Raw genomic sequence first — 23,347 nt, forward strand, 5'->3', positions numbered from 1 at the left:
ATTTACATAGCTCAAGGAAGGTGTGAGCTAGTGTGGTCATGGTGATGTTTAAGAGCAAGAGAGGAGGTAGAAAAGCAAGATCAGTGGAATGCTGCTTGCAAAACAATTGATTGTTATGTAGAATATGAAAGTGAGAGAGAAGTTTATCTGTCATATTAGCCTTAAAGGAATATAATTATCTGCCTTTGTTTCACTATGGGTTCACGGTCATTGGTTTTAGCATAGATGATCTATGGTTTTAGGAACAATAACAGAAAATGACATAACCTTAGCCTGTTCAATTTTGCACAGGTTTGAAAGATGATTTTGTCAGTTCTATTAATCTATTAATATCTACTGAATCATCTTCCAAACACCGACTCGTCGGTGTCACCGATGGTTTGCCTTAGTTTCCATCTTTTGTTATGTGTTGTGTGTATCGGTTTAAACTCTATCAATATCTTTTGTTATGTTTTTAAAATTGACAGCCAGAACGCTTCAAACTTTTGTCGGCAATCACCTCCCTTTCCTGCCCTTGTTTCACGGTCATCGGTATAGACTTGGCATGTGACGTCATTGCCCGGCAGTATGCGCGCGCATTATGGCAATTTCCATTGTTCGTTGCCCTGCAGTGTGCGTACGCACAGGGGCGACACTCCGGCACTTGTTGGAAGACATGAAGTACAGCAGACAGTTACATGTACAATGTGATTATTAATTAGGATTACGTCATTGCCAGAATGCCAGAGCTTGTTTCATTTGTTCATTAGAATGATTGACAGCGGTGGGCGGACTTATACTCTAAAAATGTGATTCTCTAATAAATTATAGATCACTAGTTTAATTCGGACCGTCTCTTCCTCAGATCTCTATGTAGGACTCTATGGTATCTTCTCATTACACGTTCGTAGTAAGACTTGGCCGGCGACGACGCTTGCGAATTGCATGTCTTCAACTGCTGTATAGCATGGTATAGGCAGTTTGTACAGAGTGTCGCTTCTCTATCTCTTTTTCTCGGGTACGCATCGTAGTCTGCTAAGGGCACGTGCATTTTAAATCGCCCGCCACATTTCATATAGTACAGAAAAGCCATTGAACAGTGTAGCGGCTCATTCGAGCATATCGATAAACGAGTCCCTCGCCTTTGTTGATAAACAGTGATGTCAAGTGGTCTATAGGAACAAATGTGACGTATCATGTCAAACGGAGACACTTTTGGGCAGGATCGCAAATGGAGAAATAGCCAAAAATCTGCCCGAGGGTGATTTTTTTACAATTTGGGTTTGTTGCAAATTTGTGATGTTATTAATGTTTAAAATATTGTCTGATAGTTTCAGACCGGAATATAACTGGCATATTGTATTTTTGACACATTTTTCAAGGTAAATCCTATTCTCAACATAATAATATTTTAAAGGCCGATATCTCAATTTTCAATTTTATAATAACATAACTTACTAACTCAATATCTTCGCTTAGGAATGTCCGATTTCATTGGGGAAAACGGCGTTGTGGAGCAAAATATCTATATATTTAAGATATGTAAAAACCTCAATATTGATAACCTGCCCAAAAGTGTCTCCTTTTGACATGACACGTCACAAATTATGACACGAAAAGACCAGTGAGTGGCATCCTAGTATGAAGGTAACATTGTTGTTTGTCAAACGGTATTACAATGTGATATGTTCAACAAATTATATTCAGTAGATTGTAGTTAGGCCAGTTAACCTTTTTGCCCTTCAATGAAGCTGAAAGAGAAATTGTAAGTTACGGGAAAAAAGATTCAGTTTAAGTGTATTTTATAGCAAGTTCTTCTTGACTATTTCCTAGTTTCACAAACAATAAAGCTATCATTAAACAGGGCAGGGGCTATTTTAGTGGGGAAAGTCACTGCACGTCGACAAATGGTAATTTAATTTCCGGACGGATTTTGTAAACCACTGTCGTTCGCAAAGGGTTAAGTTGTGAGGTGGGTGGGGTGTGTCATGGCGTCGCGCTTGCTCCACAGAGGGGGTGTTTGAGTTGGAAAAAGTTGACAAAATAAAGGTCCGATTAAATTTTGGTGCACCATATTTCACACTAATATAGCTTTAACAAAAGTGTACATGCATGTTGTCTGACTAGAAACCAAAACGGCCACTATATTTTATCCATATCACAAATTTACAATATAGCCGACGTGGCGTTAAAATAATCCTAGACCTTCCACTCCAGTGGGAGTTCGGCACCTCTAAAAATGTTTAAAGAATTTTTAGGCGATTTTGACAACATGTGTGCAAATAAATGTTCTTCTAGGATTTTTACATGATTGGGCTCTCAGCCCCTTTCCATTTCAAAACCTTAATCTTCTCCCGGGATCTTCCCCTAATAATTAAAGGAGTGCAAACAGGAGTCAAGAGATGATACAAAGGAAGAAAGTGGAAATGCTTGGCAGATATAAAAAACAGCTATTATGCATGCAACATTTTTCGCATTATGAGAAGCACTTTGAAACAATTGATTAAACAACTGCAATTACACCCAGAGGTGTATTGTACAAAAGCACTGTCAATTTATGTGTAGGGGTGCGTCTGTTAAAAGGTTTGTGAAAACGGTATATCTCTCCTAGCACAGGCTCTGTGCTGTACTCTGATACCTTATTGTATGATGGTCCATCATGTCCAAGCAAGATATTCTCGCTGTTCGAGAGGCGTCGCGGTTTGTGAACGGGGCGAGTTCTAATCTCGCCAATCAAAGTGCTGAAGAAATGCCAAACCTGTGCTGGGTTATTTGCAGCAGGCTACCAGTTGATACTGAATCACACCTTTTGGCTGTTTGCACCACAAGATTTCGACATTTTGGGGAAAATGCCATAAAACTTCGACCCAGTTCAAATAGTTCAGTAGAACATTGAAATCCTCGAAATAGTCACGATAAGATTGACATAACCTTTTTTTCACTAAAGTTGGCCCACTGACATATAGCTATGATATTAGTTGTTAACGTTTTAGCTACAGTAGTTAACCCCTTAGCTTAGCCTTTTAACTGCGTTGTCTTTTTTAAAGACAGTTCTTGTTAGACACTTTGTACTTTTAGACAAAGTACAAACTCTTTCATGCGTCAAGATATGTTATGATTAAATTACATCAATACTTATGTATCGCTTGATTGAAATTTATGTACAATATCATGCATTTTGCGAGATGTTTATAGTACCGGTACAATATAACAGATGAATCGTAAACATATCATGAAATAATTTATTGTTGTGATTTGTGTTTGTGAGATTGTGATCTAATGTTGTGTTTTAGTTTCCATTTTAACATAATACGTACATTTTTATGCACATACATTTTGATCAAGGTTCTTCGTTTCTTTTATAATAGTATTATTATTATTCATTTATTCATTCAACATATTGAGCAAAATAATTATAGTAATCTATTAACTTAGGCTTGTACTTTGGGGTTTCAGCACTTTCATGATGTTCATTCAAAACAAGAGTTTATACGTCGTCAAAATATTAATAAGGGTTGTTTGTTTACACGATGTTTGTTCTACGATTTTCTACGACTCGCATTTGCACAGTTTCTGAATCTGAGAGACCCCCCCCATGATTAAAAGGGTCGTATTTGCCGTAAAATTCGGATCCGCCCCTTCGTCTCTTTGCTCCCTTTTCTCTTCCTTTTTCTCTCCTTTCGCATTTCTACTCGTTGTCCTCCTTTTCTTCACCCCTTTCATGGGGAGGGGGTACCCCATGTCCGTGCCTGCTCTAAGGTAAAGTAGCGGTTCCTAAACTCGGCAAATACCGGTAATATTTTTGGTTTGTATAAAAGAACTTTAAAATATCGCTTCCTAAACTGTTTTTATATGCATAAGGCCATATGAAATGGTTTTCAAGAAAAGGAATGCTGAAGTGTCAATGAAGTGTTGAGTGCCCTCAAAAGCGCGAGAAGATATTGATATTTTACCTGAAAGTTGGCGTAAGAAAGGCTCTACAAGCATCTTAACTGTATAATGTTAAGCACGGATTTTCAATTGTCACTGCACGGATTTTTAATCTCACTGCACGAACGTGCCAGGAAGCACGTTAAAATAGCCCCTGAGCTCTCTCCTCAAGATAGGATTCACACCATCTCATATTCATGCTAGATACAATAATGTACTCGAACTTCACTCCCGTGATTGACAAAGAATTATGGAATTAACAAAAAAAATCACAATTTATTTTAAAACCTTTTCATCAAATACTCTCAAAAAGATGTTGCATCTATAACTGATGGGTTTGGGTGGGGATTCTCATATTCTGGAAACGAATTCGGATTCACACAGCACGTCTAAATAAAAATCCCTTTAAAGGGAGAGCTTGGCCTTGGAATACCCAAACTGAATGAAATATATCAAAAAATAAATACAAAGAACATACTACACTACACTAAGGAACTCATATTGCAGTAGGCCTATACTCGGTTATATGAAACGATCTGATCCAATTAGTCCAAGTCAGCACTGGCCCTTAATTTACACACCTGCTCCAACAGCAACTACCATCTAGGAGTACCTGACCTATAGATGCATTGTTACCTTCCTATAGGCCATAGGCCTATATACCTACAAACATAGACCATATAGTCTAGATGGCCTGTGCTATGAAATACCTTACCTATACCTACATGTATACAATCTACTACCAACGCACAACCTAAATACCCTACCTATAAAACAGTAGCTATCCATTCTCCCAAACGTCAAACATGACTGACAAACGCCACATATTAAATCAAGAATTTTGCAGTAACATAGACCATGGAAGTAAAACACATGAATACACTGTGGTAGTACACTCTCTTAATATACCATGTATACTGTGATGCGAAAGTTCATTAACCACCAAAATTGTTCTTGGTCAATTGTTCCATGTCCAAGGACAATATAATAATTATTGGAATTTGGTTAAATTTGTCTTGGAAACCCAAGCAAGTTCCATGTTAGGCTATATTGTAGGCCTACACCTGTAAACAGTCATTAAAACTCATCATCCTTCAGGTCAAAACACAATCACTACTGACCACTGCTTTATGAGGGAAACAAGGTTACCTGGGAGGTTGCTATTTCATCCCTGGGTTAACATGGTCAAGTCAAAGAGTTCACTGCTGAATATATAGCTAAATGAATTAAGTCATGGGGGAGTGAGGCTACTCTTTAGCCTCCTGCAAACCCACAACTTAAATTTTAATAATTATCCTACAACATTGTTTTACTGAGGATGAAGCAAATGCATGTTAACAAGACTAGTTTCCTACTTCAGGTCAAAGGTCGAGGTCGCAAACGAATGATAATATTGCTTGGCTTGTAGCCAAGCAAAAAACTTCCTGTAAAAGTCCTGTCTTGTATTGTAAATTGCTTTGGGACACTCGCATATATTGGCACACGCCATATGCCTGTCAATAGACCCCCTTTTTTCTGCCGCCACTAACCCCCCTTTTTATACCCGATGACAACAACAAAAGAAGGGGGAGCATTTGCTGCATTTGGGTGAGGTGTGTAGATGAACAGGATGCAAGTCAAGATACACAGAAGAACACAGCGACGAACAAGAACGAGAGTGCCCTGGCAGGGAAGACCAAATAGTAGCAGCATGCCACTTTCGATGTGGTCGGCCTAAAAAGAAGTGTCCCCGGAACGGTTGAAAAAAATCAGTCAGCTGAGTAAAACAATCGGCAATTGTTAATTAATTAATTTGCAATTAATTAGACCTAATTAATTCATTTATTAATTTATATACATTGTATTTATTTATTTATTTATTTATTTATTTATTTATTTATTTATTTATTTTAATTGACGCTTTTGAATCAGCGTCACACTCTTAAATTTGCTGTGCTTTCATATAAATAAATAAATAAATAAAATAAATAAATAAATAAATAAATAAATAAATAAATAAATAAATAAATAAATAAATAAATAAATAAATAAATAAATAAATAAATAAATAAAATAAATAAATAAATAAATAAATAAATAAATAAATAAATAAATAAATAAATAAATAAATAAATAAATAAATAAATAAATAAATAAATAAATAAATAAATAAATAAATAAATAAATAAATAAATAAATAAATAAATAAATAAATAAATAAATGGGTGTATGGATAGTTCATTCATTCATTGACATTGACATTCAATTTTCCCAGGTTTTCCCAGGGGCCTCGGCTGAAGTGCGTAGGAATCACGAGCTGTGTTTAGTCCATGCAAAGTCAAGAATTCTCGATGTGGACGTGTGGACTTACTGTGTAGAAATTTGACAAGAAAACACCATGGCAGTAAATGGCATGTTTATTGACCATACCAAGGTTGTAATACCTGATGTTGGCAACTTATTTGAGCTTGATCCGTACTTGAAAGAGCATAGCAAAGAGCTTCATAGACGGTAAGCTTAACTTCACTTAAGACAGAAGTATTCATCCAAATTCGACACCCTTGCTTGTAATCATCATGTAACTAATGGTCATTCATTCATTCATTCATTCATATTTTATTATCATATATCTTGCTAGCTCACCGATAGCTTCACATTCTAGGCTAGAGACCTTTGCATTCAAAATCTTAGTCTACTCTAGTCGGATTCGCAGAAGCATGACACCGTGTGAAGCAATGGAAGTTCAGAAGTAAAGACAGCCGATCAGGACGGGCGATTGCATCAAAAATGTTGCTATAATTACATTTCAGCAAAATTTTATACTGTCCAAAATAGGCAAATCTTGCTCAAAAGATACAGTTGACTCATCGAGATAACTTTCATCCATATTTTATGATTAACATTATAAATAACCACCGGTGCAAAAAATTGCACCGCTGTCCGACCGAAAAACGATAGCAACACACTCTAGCAGCGAATGCATTTATCATGTGCAAATTTGAAGCTAGAGTTCTCGAGTAACATATATCACATACAAACAAATCATATAAATCAAATCAGTCGCATACAAAACTATAATAAAATTAACTTCAGCAATAAAGTAAATCAATATAAACAAGAAAATAAGTAACATGCATGATATACATTGTAGCAGATCAATTTATAGTTCACCATGTAAATTTGTATGGATCAAAATTCGGACCACTCTCCATTAAGTTTTCTGTCATCCGTATTTTGAAATCTTGATGTTTTAATGATCCCTGATTCCCGTTCAATTATTTTAGCTGTGTCACGGCGCTTATGGGAACCAGCCAAATAAAAAAACAATCGCTGATATTGATGTGATGTGGGACTTGCATAGGATTGCACAGAGATTAAATTTGGCAAAATTTGACTTTTCTAGACATGTGCAACGCTTTTGGTGTTTTGATGTTTAGGGAGACTGTGAGGGCTAGGGATCCCAAACAACAGGTGACGGGTCTTATTCTTTACTGTAATATTCCATCAACAACTCCCCGTATGGTAACGGTTTTACATACACGTATATGTTGTCCAGTTCCTTGTACTAGCAGATCAATATGATCAATACAATGTACAATGCTAACATCAAAACATGGGCAATAACTTGCATGTACGTTTTATATAATTACACTTTAAAGAATTTTACATGGTGATCAATATTATGATCAAATGGATATTTCAGAAAAATAAAGCAAAAACTTAAACATGGAATATTTATTCGCCGGAGTAGGTAGTACAAGGAACTTATATTGTCCTCTGTCCAACGTATTTGACTCATACCGTAATAGGAATTGTTGAAGGAATATTACACTTACAGAATAGGACCCGTCATCCGCGGGTTGGGATCCCTCAGTCTCCCAAAACACCAAAAGCATTGCACATTGTATGTATGTACTACTGTCCTTTATCATATTATTCACACACGTTTGGTCAACTTGTCTAGAAAGGTCAAATTTATCAAAATTTAATCTTGATGTGGTTGCTGCACAAATCGCCCCAGTATAGTGGCTGTTGATGTGCAGTTCCGCATCATGCATTACTTGGTGTTGCTGGTGACATCTTGCAGCATAGTCTTGAAGCACTGAACTTAAGCTGCTGTTTTTGTTTCAGGAGGGAGAGAGTTCCATTAGGGGATGGTACAGGGATATTTTTATAGGGATTTTCTGTAGCAGTCTTTGTTGGATTGGGGGATATTGTAATTCAAATTATGTGATGAACAGGTGCATTATTACTGGTAGGGAAATTGCCAACCTGGAGATAACTGATATTGCTTGGGATGAGTCCATGAGTTTCCTTGAAGATGGTGATGAATTTAGGCTATTGAAACTTGATGTTGAGTTTAGTGTCCCATTTTTTTCAGCTCATAATAAGACAACTATTTCATTATTCATTATTCATTATTTTCAAGGTTTCATTATCAGCGGCCTTTTACCAATGCTTACACGCTTTTGCTCATTCTAAATGGGTCGCAATATAATGTCACAAACACACATAAACATTTATAAAAGTATAATTATCTTGCTTTTTGTTTTTCCAAGTTTTAAAACAAACTAAATGTATTCCGAAGTATACCATGCCAGTCTTCTTCACCCCAATTTGTACTAACCTCTCCGTATATACATTTGAGGAGGCGGAAATGGGAGGGGGGAGTGACTGATTAAATACAAAAATAACAATCATGCAGAACATTATGAAATAAATTTTTGGCACCAATTTGTCAAAACTAGGTCTTTCCTAGTTAAATTATTTACAACATCAACAATGTCCATCTGGTAAAAACATTTTGGCTAGGTTGATTTCTCTTTTAGTCTACCCTGGTATCCCAAAAGTATAATTGAAATAATTGGATAGAGCAAGGGTCAAAAACCTGTATATTTTTAATGCTAAAATATTTAGATGGATTCATCTAATGCTTTCTATAGTTTTTGAAGGGTTCAAATACAAAAAAAGGGGGTTAAAAATTTTGCAGAACAAATTTTCTTTCTGGTTTAGTAGTAATTTACAAATTAATGAATTATTTTCAGATTTTACATCTCAAACGCGGCACAAAATTCATAACGCTGGCGGTGGACGCTGAACTCAGAATCAAGTTTCAAGTGCCTTAGCATTCATGAGTTATACGAGTTTCCAGGGTGTCCCACACAAGTTCTTGAAGCATGTTTGTAACACTACTTATGCACCTATAATCACTTTTTACAAATCTCGCAGCATGCCTTTGCACTTTTTCAAGGCTATCTTTTAATGCCTTATGGTAGGGGTCCCAGATTGGACTAGCATATATATTCAAACTTGATGAGGCCAAGAATTTTGTTTACCTTTAAAGTGACAGTTTGGTTAATGTGCTTTGTCCACGCGAGATCGTTTGACAATCCTATGCAAGTCCCACATTGCGCGCGTCAATATTTTTTATTCTGTTTAGCTGGTTCGCAGGGCGGTACTGGTTCCCACACGTGACGTGGCAAATAATCAATTGGAAATCGGGATCATTAAAACATCAACAGATTTCAAAATACGAATACAGTAAATTTATTGGCGAGCGGTCCGAATTTTTAACCATTATTATGTTTACATGGCACCTGATCTAGTCTAGGTTAATACTCAAGAAGTCTATTTTGAATTTGCTCACCGCGCCGATAGCTTCGTGTTTGAAGATAAGAGTCCCATATATACCAAACTATACAAATCGAGACAGATGCGCTCTACTCGCTAGAAACAGCGGTTTGAAAATTTACTGTTGGTAGACATAAATCGAACTACATTTTCAATAAGGGGTCATACTAAGATTTCATTTTTAATTAATTTTTTTTAAATTAATTTTGTTTTGTGGAATCAAATTTTTTGGAAATTTATGTGTTTATTTCAACTGGTGATGTAGGATCGCAAGGTGAGTGAATTTGTGAAGAAGTTTCCTTGTTTGAGCGATAGTAGGATAGGAGACGTAGGCTAAAATAGTACTTTGACTGCTCTGAACTTTCAATTGATATGGACTCGTTTTGAATTTGCTTATGGTATTGACTGTGTGGAACCAGACATACAGAAGACTAGCTATTATCCAAATTTAAACATCAACAGAATATTTAACTTGTCAACTCTGATCTTACTTGAGGGGTCTAGCAACGAATTTGTTCACCGATAGCTTCACATTCCAGACTAGATTAGAGAAGATTCCAAAATCAGAAGCATGACACCATGTATAGAAATGGAAGTACACGGTCGATCACTATGGTTGATCGCATCAAAAATGTTGTTAAAATTGCACTCAATTTTAGACTTTTTAAAATAGGCAACCTTTGCTCTAAAATATTCCTTCCCTCCCTACTTGCCAAGGTCTTAGCCAGCCATGCGTCCACCAGTTTTTAAGACGGGCTAATCTATTTTTAGACGGGTGGATTTAATGGATTTTACAGATGTGATAGCTCTAAAACAGATGATTTTAAGGTTATAATATATGAACTTGAGACTAATTCAGAGTGACATGTAAAGGCCAAATCAGGACATATTTGACTCCAGTGACCCTTCCATGGGTATACACTTGAAGTTGTTTTATATGTAAGTGTCAAATTTTGGTATCTGCTTGGACGGGTAGTTTCTGATTTCTGGCTAAGACTCTGCTACTTGCTATACCAGTCGACATATACATACAATGTATGTGTGCACTTCCAGGTGGAAAAACTCCTTAATTTTGTGCTCATTTTGTGCTTTTTTTCTTCACAGCTATGGATGTTTCCAGTCTTTGGTTCAGGGTATTGAAGACCATGAAGGAGGATTAGATAAATTTACCAAGGGATATGATTTCTATGGCATTCATGTTACCGAAGATGGTGGTGTTGTGTGTAGGGAATGGGCTCCAGCTGCCAAGGCTGTCTATCTGCGTGGTGATTTTAGTAAGTGACTCCTTATAATTTAATATTGATAATCCAAAGATATTCTTGGTAACTTTAAAGTGTGTACATGTAAAAGTATTGGTATTTTTGAAGGTATGATGGTGCCTTATCCTACTGTACACATACATGTTGAAAGGTGATCAGCTCATTTTGTTTGCACCTTTATGAAATCTTATACATGTATGCAAGATAGAGCTGGTACATTGTATGTTATGGCTTCCATAAATAGGCCTATATGGACTAGTTATATTAAATCCATAATTTATATGATTTCCATCAAATATTAATTTAGTTTTGTTTTTTTACATAAAATGATGATTTATTATTAGTAGAGGAAATGTTTCTGTCCATAATAAGACAAAATAACTTGATAAAATCAGGTTTGAAAAAAATAAAAAAGAACATTTTAATATTATAAGATTGTACGTTATGGCTTTGATTTATTCAATTACTGAGTATTAATTACCTTGAATAAAATGATTTAAGTTGAACAACTTTTGATCCAAACACAAGAAATAATTCCTACCTCAGAAGGCTCTCCATCTTTCATCAGCTAAAGTTAGACTGTATGTACTATCAGCTTATGACCTTAGACTTGATCACAGTCTCATACAATCCTGTCTGAGGAAGCGATGGTGACAGTACCTTAGTCGGTTGATGAGAGGCTGGGTGTCGGTTATAGCCACAGAATTGAAAGACAGAGAATCGGGACTTGACCGCCATCTTGATACAGACATGGAGCAAAAATTGGGGGTATTCGGTTTCCCTCGGAATGCACTTGAGGCATTCGTTGTCATGCAAGCAGCCCTCGAATTAAGGATCTGAAGGGGCACGGCAACTTTTTTAGGGCAATTTGAAAATTGCCTTGGATTTTCACTGAAATGGCAAGGCAGCACGGCAGTTTGTAATATTTCAAGAGGGCATCATGGCAACTGTTGAAAATTTGAGAAGGGCACCAAGGCAATTTCTCAAAAGTGAAGAAAACACACACAAACATAGATAGATGATTTTATAATGAAGGCGCAGGGCTGGGGCACCGATGGCAACTTCATTAGAGGGCACGGCAAGTGACTGCCTTGGGTAAAGGACATATTTTGACGGCATTACGGCAGTGGGGGTGGGCACCCACGGCAAAATGCCATGGGTGCCGTGGGTTAATTCGAGGGCTGCATGCAAGCGTGACATGGATGAAGGCGCATTTGAGAGACACACTTGATGCGACCTGCACGCAGTACCAAGACGCTTCAGATGAGGCGCAGAATTGTTTTCGTTCGTCTCCGCACACCGTCGGCAAGGACCCGAATACCCCAATTTTCTCCCCATAGCTGACGGTAGCGATTGTATGTGGCGATATAGGGAGTCCTGGTTCTCCTTCTCTAATTCTGTGGTTATAGCATAGATCCGGGTATTGCTCACACAGTTGAGGCAAGGCATTAGCCAGAGGGGTGTCTAGGTGTCATTTGGATGCCCTGTTTTCAATTTGGACACCCACAAATTCTGATTTTTATAATGGAGTGAATAGGAAGTGGACACCCTGATTTTGAAGAATGGAATGGACACCCTTAAGGTTATTAATTATTTTAAACTGTTGTGATTTGGTAGTTCACAGCATCTTACGAATGGTAGTGAGCTTTGGCAAAAACTGTATTGCTCAATTCATAGCGAGTGTGTAGAAGAATTAAAATATCACAGATATACTTTTATAGGTGCTGCGGTTCTTGAGTTACGTTGTAAAGAGGGCTGAAACAACAACACTTTTGTAAAACGTACATAACTAATTAACAACAATAAATTAAGCAAGTTAGTAAAGTATATGATTTGCAGAATGAACTTTTGCAAAACATCAAGGTGTTATTTTTCAATAATATATTGATCTAGATAATGAAAATCGATTTTTAGGTTGCTTCGACCAACAATACCTCGTCTACCCTTAAGACACCCCTCTGACTAATGCCTTGAGTTAAGGTGCTCGATGTTGATCAAAATCCTGTATCATGATGTGGCGAATGCAGTTATCTTATTTTCCATCACCAAATATTGCCAAGGATTCACAGCCATATTGACAGGTGCTGTTGGAAAGCCTGATTTTGGTTGCGATGGAGATTGATGGATTTCTCCAAAGGTGCTCTAACTTCCAAGCAATTGCTTCTAAAAGATCAAAAGTTGTCAACCTTTAATAATTCATTATACTAACATAGATGAACTTTTATGAAGTTATTTACCTTGTTCTTTCTTTCAGATGACTGGAATTCTAGTCAGTATGAGTATAAGGACATTGGTTTTGGTAAATGGGAGTTGGTAATTCCACACAAACAAGACGGCTCATGTCCGATCCCACACAACAGTCTTCTTAAGGTAACTACTTTATTTTTCCAAATGTCTTTTTTAAAAGACTTATACCATAGATTTTCAAACAGGATTTTGAATTGGATCTCATTTCTATAACATTTCACATTATGCTACAATTTAGGTCCACCAACATGTATGTCTCTCTCGCACCTGTTGGGTTAACATGTTTAAAAAGGGTGGTATTAAATGCAAGTACTCAGTAATGTATCATCAGTAAACTGCAACAAAAATTATAATTACAGAATTGCAACTAATGAAAATGGTTATTTTGATTCAGTTTGCAGTTAATAAAATACATGGATATTTTCGCTATTTTCAAAGCTAAATAAATGTACCTTTGATTCATTCCCGGGGAATCAAAGGTACATTTATTTAGCTTTGTGTATTATTTATATGACACTGATATGGTACTGATAACATTGTACCATGTGTGAAGTTTGCAAAAATTGCATGATGTTATTTTTAGCATTGATACAAAATGTAAACTTGATTCAAATCAAATTTTATCTGTCATATCATGTTTGTCCTAAACTAGACAAATGCCTTTGTTTATTTAAATGATTGATTGATTGATTGATTGTTTTGCTTTACCTTCTCCTCACCAGCTCTGCATCAGGGCAGCAAATGATGAATTGTTGGACCGTATCCTACCATATGGCACATATGCCATTCAAGACCCCAACACCTATCTGTTCTCATCCTGCTTCTGGAATCCTCCTGAAGATCAGAAGTACAAATATAAGTTCCAGCATCCTCCACGCCCGAAGAGTTTACGCATCTATGAAGCACATGTGGGCATTGCATCATGGGAAGGAAAGGTGTCTGATTATGACCACTTTACTGATCATGTGTTGCCAAGGATCAAAAGACAAGGTGTGTAATTTTTAGTAGGACTTTAAATGAAAGGGTTTGCAGTCTTGTTTTATTGGTTTGTTAATCCTTTTGTTGATATTGGCGGCATATGAGCAACGGAAACAATGGACTTAGTAAATAAAAATCGACAAGTGCATTTGTGTTTTTGAACATAATAACAAGCTCTTATTTTGTTTTGTTGATTCAGACAGTGAATTTGATCACATTTTGCAACTACTTAAAATAAGGTATATTGCTGGTAGCAATCATTAGGCAAACATGATGCATGCTGGGAATGAAAATGACTCAAAAGTTATTGAATTCATCAACCTCAACAGCCAATTTGAGCCCTTTTCATTCCCAGCATGCATCAATATATCTTATGGTATAGATGAGGTGACAGCAATAAATAAAAGCAAAGGACTTGTCTTTCGATCAATATAATTGAGAGAACAGCATACAATACCATGCTGTGTATTTTTGATGTATTTTTATTTTCTTTGTACAGCGCATTGGTCCATGGGAAATGTGCTTTATAAGTTCTTTGAAATAATAATAATAATAATACAATCACTTCATTTCTCAATAGCCTATTTGTTCATTCTCTGATTTGGCGGGTTTTTTTAAAGTAGGTCCTCAACCGAACATGATGCATGCACATACATGTACAGGAAGGCAATTAACAATTACAGATGTCGACCAACTGTTTGATATGATGTTTCTTTTTAATTCTAGGTTATAATTGCATACAGCTCATGGCCATAATGGAACATGCCTTTTATGGAAGCTTTGGGTACCAAGTCACAAACTTTTTTGCACCATCAAGGTATAGTAAAATAAAGTAATGCAGCTGTCAATTGTAAGATGTGCTAGCAGATTCCCTAGAATGATGCATCATGAATATGTCATTTACAGGCCCATTGTTGATGCAAGGTATGCCAAGGAATCTATTTGGTCAGTCACACCCATGAGAAAATGCTGCATCTTTGTCCATCAATAGACTGTTATTATCAATCATGGTTTATCCTTTGCAAGCAAATATTTGTCCATCATTGTTTTGACATAGGGGTATGTTATAGACAAAGGAAGCGCCATTCTTGGGTTCAACTTATAATTAGCAGCTGCATAATGCAAAAAAAAAAAAAAAAATTTTGCTTGTCCTCCACTGACCGACCCTAATCTGGAAAATCTGGAAAAAAGTTGGACTTGCTGTCTTGGCTGTAGTGTTGCCAGTTGATTTTTCTTGGATAAGCTGATTGTATGCATGACTGAGAAAATAATGAATAATAAGAATGAAAGAACATCAGAAAGAATCAGATAAAATCAGCCAAAGGACATGCACCACAGCCGTTCGGTTATCATCGATTTCAGAACAACACAAGTCTGCCATTTCAGATCACGTCGCAGAGCACAACCACATCATAGACTGGGAGGGGCCCAAAATTCTTCATCGAGAAAGTGATAAGTTCCCAAGATGGATAAGAGAGTCAATCTGGATCAGGAGACGTAACGAGCAAGCTATGAACAATGAGGGGGGCGCAGCTTATTCTCTCAGTCATGCATACAATCAGCTTATCCAAGAAAAATCAACTGGCAACACTACAGCCAAGACAGCAAGTGCTAGTATTGGATACAGCTCAGTCAAGAAGAAGCAACCAGCCAGTAAGGTTGCGAAACGTCACTACTAATTGTGAGTACCTGGATTTGTTATGAGAACTCTAGTAATAATTTATATAGACAATCCTGATGAATCCCTTCAATGACACTTCTAAACTGTTTGAAAAACACAAATGAAGTGGTATACAGTAGAAAAATATCCCAATTCACAACTATTTGGGCTATTTATTAAGCTAATTAAAGGCATACAGTCATGTTTTGGCTATGACCTGTAAAAAAATATTTAGAAAAGAAAAAGTTGTGGAGGACAAGCAAACAATCTTTTTTGAGGGGCCTAATTGAACAAAAAGAAACAAGTCAAGATAGAAATTAATTTCCATAAATTAGCGTAATATTTACAACACAACGTTGGTTTTAAAATACAATTCATTTGTATTTTGATTTGGGATTTGTAACAGCAACACATATATAGTTGAAAATTATATACTTAGTTCTCTGGGTAGATAGGATGAGCAAATTTTATTCTTTACCCAGAGCAGCCAGCGCATATAAACGTTTTAAAAAATGTGCATCATCCGCTCTTCTCCAGTGTGCCTCTGTGGCTCAATTGGCTAGAGCTAGTAATACAAAGGTCGCTGGTTCAAATCTGGCCAGATGCACTGGTTCTTTTTTTCAAGGTTTATGTGCGTTGGCTGCTCTGGGTAAAGATTAAAATTTGTTCACATTATATAATTATGATCAGTAAAGAATCATCAAACACTTAACGATGGGTTGCTTACGCTACAATATATTAAAATTTGGGTGAAACATGCCCATGGCTTAAAACCATAATGTATGATTTTTTAAAAGGAGTGGTCATTTTTTTCCAAACCTGATTTCTTATGTCCCAAGTCACACCCAATTAATTGGATTCAGCAAAATCCATTGTATTTTAGGACAGCAGATCAAATTTGAATTAAAGTCATAATAAATCCCCCATATAACACCACAGTTAAGCGGCTAATTATAAAAGTCTAGTTTTCTTTCATTTGACCTCATTAGTTTGGCTTAAAATGACCAGAAAACTTTCCTGACAGTTGTCACTAATAATAATTTGTAATATTTTGCAGAGAATAACCACATAAAAATTTGATCGAAATTGTATATTAAGTCTTTTAAAGTTGTAAATTCAGTGAGCAAGCTGTAACACTTGTCTTTGCTTGCCCAGATATCAAGTTGTGTATTTGTGCCAGTAAGACAAAATCTCACATGAAGACACTGATTATAACACATTTAGGTATGTTAGTGATATGCCTCTGGGCATGTTTGGTAGGAATTCATAGATTACTATAAAACATGTCCAGGCTAAACATGTCCAGGCTTGTTGTAATGCTGGCAGAATAATTGCTAAAGAATTCACCAATTAATTGACCCTTAATTTGGTCAGTCACCTTTGTGAAAGCCTTCTGGCGCATTCCTAGAAAAGCATGAAAAACAAAAATTCACTTATGAGCATGTGTTTAGGGAGAACCTTGTTTTGGTAATCAGATGCGGGATCCTTGCAAATAACTTGACACAACAATGTAGACCACATGGTGGAGTGGAATAGTTCTATGACTGCATTTGTTCTATTCTTATTGATTCACAGGCCTTGCCGTTTGAGGCGAAAGATCGCTCTCGCTCATCACCGCTCACCCAAACTCGATTTCTAGTGAGCGATTTTCCACTCGCCAAAGACAAAGACAATATCACTCGCTGCGAATCTCCCAAAATCAGCCATGCAGTGAATCAGCAAATTCAGTATTTAATCGAATCTGTAACCCTCAAAGCGGAGAAAGGCACAGATTTTAGCTAGGTTCGCATGCATTAGGCCTATAACATAAATACCATTTTAAAACCGAAGCTCTACTTCGCATATAAGTGTATTATAGCTAGTGTATTGTGAAAATTTGTGAAAATTCGACCACTCACCTAGCACCATGCTAGCGAGTGATTAACCACTCGCCTTTAAAATCTAGACGGCAAGGCCTGATTCACATGCTCAGAATGTGTACTTTGCATTGTTTTATTTCATACAACTGATGAAAAATAGAAGAGTTTGGGCCCAGAATACTTCTGATGCTTCCTCCATTCCGTCCACGGACGATTGATGATGATGATGATAAATTGATAATCATACTTAGTGTTTAGTCAACTGCCTTCCTCATGTAATTTGCAATAAAGATTTACACTTTTTTTCAGTCGCTATGGCAACCCTGAAGGTCTAAAAAGACTTGTAGACACAGCACACAGTATGGGCATAGTAGTCTACCTAGATATTGTGCATAGCCATGCTGCCAAGAATGTACTGGATGGCCTTAATGAATTTGACGGCAGCAAATCATGTTTCTTCCATGACGGATCTAGAGGAAACCATGATCTGTGGGACAGTAGACTCTTCAATTACAACAGGTGAGTTGATTTAGGGATTCAATCATGTTTCACCATTGTTCATTACCGATTAACATCGATGCGTCCGCGTCGTCTGAGTGGTTTACTTCGCGAGGGCAGCTTTAGCTGTCCGAGCGAAGTAAACCACGCAGACGCCGCCGGACGCGAAGTTGTTAATCGGTGATGGCTAACAGTGAAACATGATTAAATCCTTTCAACAATGAAACAAGTTAAGGATGTCTAAATTCACGTGATTCTCTCATTCGGAATGTCCGTTTGTCATTCCCACTCAACCTTTAATAAAGAAGATTGCGTTATTTCTCTGTTGATATCAGCAATAAAACAAAAGAACAAAGCGGTAATATTTAACTACTACAGCCAACATAAGAGGGTTCAAGTTTATGTATACATTCCAGGCATGACGATTTTTACGCGCTCACGCGTAACACGTACGCGTAACCTTGCATTCGCGTATACGCTTCTGGACTGTGGATTCATCACCGATTAACAATGCTTGGCTCCTGTACAAAGGTATAGGAAGAGTTGTTGAAATCATTGTTCAAGCCATAATGTTTGATATTTTTTGTCAAACCTGATTTTTTGGCATATTTGTAATGTTTATCTATGTCCCAATTTAAATACATGTAAATGAAATGAGCCACATTTGTTGTGTGTGCAAGGTCAACAGAGAAATTTTGATATAATGTCGTATAATGACATGAAGTCCCACATAGAACTTCATGTTAAATGGCCAAAATAACCAGTGGGGTTCCTTTCACTTATTAGCCTTGTTATTTCAGCTTAAAATGTACAGAAACATTTCCTGACAGTTATTACTAATATTGTTTCAGCAGTTACAGTAAAGAATAACAACATTAAAACTTGATGGAAATCATACATTATGGCTTTAAGTGTGATAGAAGGATTATTGCCAGAGAGAAAATGATGTACAATAGGAAACAAAAGTGCAGAGCTGATGGAACCTCATATTAAACATTCATTGGATATTCTTAAATAATTGTTGTTTTTCCTTTAATTTCATTGGTTATCTTGCTTGTGTCCTATGAGACAATAAAGCTGGGCATGGGGGTAAATTACATCTAAACATAATTGTACAATTAGTAATAATAGTATTGTTTCGAGACCCATCTGTGTATCTATTGCCTGATAGAACATGGGAGATGCCAGTATTTTTATGTGGAAAATTGTCGCATTTTACCTTGCCAATCTACCACACATGCTTGACTTTGGCTGCTGTACTGGGAGCTTTTTAAAAAGTTAATTTGCAATTGGAACGTAGTACTACTGACTGTATTGAATTTGATCGCAAGCTTTTTGGTATCATTTATAGGTTTTTCTTGTTAAGCATGTGGGGTAGATTACAGGCCTATCTGTCAGATAAGTGAAGCAGTGAAGTCCTTTAATCTTCATGGACAATGTGTGTGATGGTGCAAAGGAAAATATTGATGGGAAATAACAGCATTTGTGAACAATGTTTAACACTTACAAACTATTATATTGTATGCATGTGATTTCTATTACAGTTGGGAAGTGCTGAGATTTCTGTTGTCCAATCTTCGTTATTGGGCTGCAGAATTTCATTTTGATGGCTTCAGATTTGATGGTGTTACATCCATGATCTATCATCATCATGGAATGGGTAAGTAACTTAAAGGCCCATTCAGTGATTTGCTCATCCGAACAATCGTAAAAATCATCAAAATTCAGATTTTGGTACCTTTGTCATTGTCATAGATGTGCTGACATAGTCTGTGAGTGGTTCAGCCGAAAGCCGTGTATTTAAGACAAAATAAGACATTTTACACGAATCTGTAATTTAGATACTGACAGTATTTAAATTAGTTACATATTTGAATGGGCTTCAATTTCGTCAGTACTGTTATAGTTTTTTGCCAAATTTGTCATTTCAAAAATACCAAATGACAATTTGAATGACTTATCCTTCACTTTTAAGCAATTTATAAACAATTTTAATTTTTTTTACACTTGCGCTGGGATCACTGAATGGGTCTTTAATAACATTTAGTTGGTCATCTAATGCTATTGGCAGCCTGGTGACACTATAGCATTTCCCGTACCGATAGAGGTACCCATACATCATGTGTGTATCTTATAAAAAGGACAAAACATTTATTGGTAATGGTAATATGCAAGGGAGGTCATTTACTTATTGGGTCCCACTTCACAAAGGACCACCACAACAATTTGCAAACAGTTACAAACATTGCATACTTATCTGTGGCTTTTAAGTTGTGTAATAAGGTTTGAAGTGGGTAACAGTTGAAAGCCGATTTGTAGAACTCTTTGCGGTCTGTAAAATGTTTTGCCAAAGTCCTTTTAAAAATTCAGGGTACTGTTATCCATCCAGGGCATATTATTTTGCACAATGTCCGAGGACAAACACCTAAAAAAGACTTGGCAAAACATTTGAGAAGTTATCCCCCATATCCGGTACCGTATCAGTACCTGCAACAAGTTACTCTAGTGTTTCCCCTTTGATAAAAATTCAGTCACAGTATAAGACATTGGTGATAACTAATGGCATTATAGGACCTAATGTCACACATTATGCAGCTTTCAAGGTTTCCGTTGAAAGAATTTAAATTCATTTTTGATTTAGCTGTGTATGATTCAGACCATCAAGTTGGAAGTAATGGCGTGGTATTTGATCAGCTGTTGCTTTCCCAAGATGAGATGTACCAGGTTATTTTAGAGGAAGAAAAATTGTAATGGCACTGTTGTATTTAATATCTACTTTAAAACATGCAGAAACTACTTTTCACTGTACCTTTTAATGAAGAATTATATTTTTACCAGTTTCTTCTATGTACATACTATTCATAATTCAGAATACAGCTTTTATATTGTACAAAACTACTATTTTTTTTATCAATATGTCACAGTCAATTGGAGAGTAGTTTCTGCTATTTTTTGCTCAAACTTTTGATTGCTATCTATGGCTGCAGCAGTATGGCTTGCTTGTGCTTTTACAGACATATTTGATTTGAAAAAAAATATTCAAGTACACTTCGTCAATATTTCACCTTACAGGTACTGGCTTCAGTGGTGGTTACCATGAGTACTTTGGCTTAGCAACAGACACTGAAGCACTCTCTTACCTGACCTTGGCCAATTACATGATACACAAATTTTATCCACATGTGGTCACTGTAGCTGAGGTATGTAGGAGAGACTATTTTGTACATAACTGACATTATTCAATTATCTCTAACTTCAAAATATAACATTGTGGACATACAAGTTTGCAAGCAAGTGACCCAGACATAGAACAACAATTTCAATTATAGTAAATGTACAAGGGAGACTCAGAAGTGTTAATGAGCTGAAAATTACTTTTGCCAGCACCTGCACCTTTTTTTTTGTTGAAAAGATTTAGTGTTTAACATGCTGTTATTGGTGTAGGAATTCCCATTCCTATTAAAGAAATAATATCAGGAGTCTATTTCTGTGTTTTTAAGGATGGAAAATATTTTGCACTTGATACTTTCCTCTTTTCTCTAAATCTCAAAAGAAGGGAAATCAAGTTTGAGAGGTCTTTATATTTTCTGTAACCTGGGGTATATAAAACCACCACATATGTGACATCAGGGAAACATTGGCTAAATTTTACTCGCAGATTTTAAGGTATGAAAATAGTTGATTACATCTGCGCATGCATCCTTGAAACTTCCTTACTTGAAACTAGCAGAGCGTGCCAAAGATTAGGAATCCACTAGCATTATGAAATAACAAATTTGTGCCTGTGTTTTCAAATGTACAGGATGTTTCGGGAATGCCAGGCCTGTGCAGACCAGTAGCAGAAGGTGGTGCTGGGTTCGACTACAGGTTAGGAATGGCCATACCTGATATATGGATCAAGGTGAGTATCTTATGTTTGTTTGCATTCGCTTAAAAGCTATCCCAACCACATTGGCTGGTCACATTCAATTTAGCAAATCTGATTGTCCCTTTTATACACAATTGTGAAAGTAATTGTTACAGGTGATGAGTCCCCCTTTGGTTATCAGTATCATATCTCTAGATTTAGATTCCAAAAAGGTCCATATGCACAGAACAAGTTTGACCAGGTCTAATGTGAGGTCTGGTCTAACTATTGAGGTTAGACTTACGGAGGGATCCTTTTACTCTTGTCTTTTCCTCCTTTACACCTAGCAAAGTCACTTGTTTTGTGCAAAGATTCTAGGCACAGAATAGTACTGTGCAGTTAATCCCTTATAGTGAGATGTCACATATGGAGATCTATGTATTGGCAAAAGCTTGATGACAAATGATAACAGGCAGCTCTAAGCTTGTATGTCATGAAACTGTGCACATGTAGTGCTTAGCACATGTCATCAGCAGAACGCATTACAGGCAGAAAGCAAACAAGTATGAATTTGAAAATAAAGTTTACCAGGAGCAAGGCAAAATAATCCATCGAGGCATACTATATATTTTGCCATCCATGAGCAATACGCAAACATTGCAGAGTTGGGAACTTTTGAGGCTAAATGCTTGCACCTCTGATGATACTCTCAAACTTATTTTCAGATGCTAAAAGAGCAGAAAGATGAAGATTGGAACATTGGAAACATGGTGTGGACACTCATCAACCGTCGCCATGGTGAGCTGACCATCACTTATGCAGAAAGCCACGACCAAGCCTTAGTTGGAGACAAGACAATCGCATTCTGGTTGATGGACAAAGAGATGTACACCAACATGTCTGTGATGTCAGAGATGACTCATGTTATTGACAGGGGAATGTCACTTCACAAGCTGATACGACTTGTCACTCACGCACTTGGTGGTGAAGGCTGGCTCAATTTTATAGGTAACTTTTTTTTAGATGTGTGAAATACCCATTATGCTTATATGTGACATGGTCAAGGGGAATGAGTCACATGTCGACCCTGGTCAAAAATGGGTTTTATAATAGAGGGCATTTAGAGCTTTCAGAAACTGAAAACCCTATGTTGATACGGCTTCTCTTTACAAAGTTACGTCAATTTATGATCTGTTGAAAACAATATAAAACAAAAGAATTTTAACACTTCATTTGCCAATATCTCATAATCAATATTAGCGACATCCGACTCATTTCCCTTGATCGTGTCACATATGTGACCCCACGCCACAACTGAGCCCGGATGTCGCCCCTAGAGCATTTTGAGGTTTTGGCATACTTGCAAAGGCCATACCATAAGCTTTAAAAAAGCACTTCAACCAGCTTCATAGCATATCTAGAAGTACAGTTATGGTCGTTCAAAGGTGTCACGGTTTCAAAACGCGAAACCGAGAAAACA

General features: G+C 36.7%; 1 protein-coding gene across 1 annotated transcript in view; it reads left to right on the top strand.

Annotated features, from left to right (window-relative positions):
- The first annotated feature begins 6,202 nt into the window (after positions 1-6,202).
- Positions 6,203-23,347, top strand: part of LOC140155319 (1,4-alpha-glucan-branching enzyme-like) — a 33,614-nt gene continuing 16,469 nt past the window's right edge. The window contains exons 1-10 of the mRNA XM_072178114.1: positions 6,203-6,399; positions 10,624-10,793; positions 13,033-13,148; positions 13,748-14,015; positions 14,730-14,820; positions 17,832-18,041; positions 19,565-19,680; positions 21,093-21,220; positions 21,823-21,921; positions 22,593-22,875. Coding sequence (XP_072034215.1) covers positions 6,287-6,399; positions 10,624-10,793; positions 13,033-13,148; positions 13,748-14,015; positions 14,730-14,820; positions 17,832-18,041; positions 19,565-19,680; positions 21,093-21,220; positions 21,823-21,921; positions 22,593-22,875 — 1,594 coding nt within the window. The 5' untranslated portion in view covers positions 6,203-6,286. The remainder of the gene's footprint in view (positions 6,400-10,623; positions 10,794-13,032; positions 13,149-13,747; positions 14,016-14,729; positions 14,821-17,831; positions 18,042-19,564; positions 19,681-21,092; positions 21,221-21,822; positions 21,922-22,592; positions 22,876-23,347) is intronic.

Source organism: Amphiura filiformis, chromosome 1 (genome assembly GCF_039555335.1).
Source record: "Amphiura filiformis chromosome 1, Afil_fr2py, whole genome shotgun sequence".
Classification (NCBI taxonomy): Eukaryota; Metazoa; Echinodermata; class Ophiuroidea; order Amphilepidida; family Amphiuridae; genus Amphiura; species Amphiura filiformis.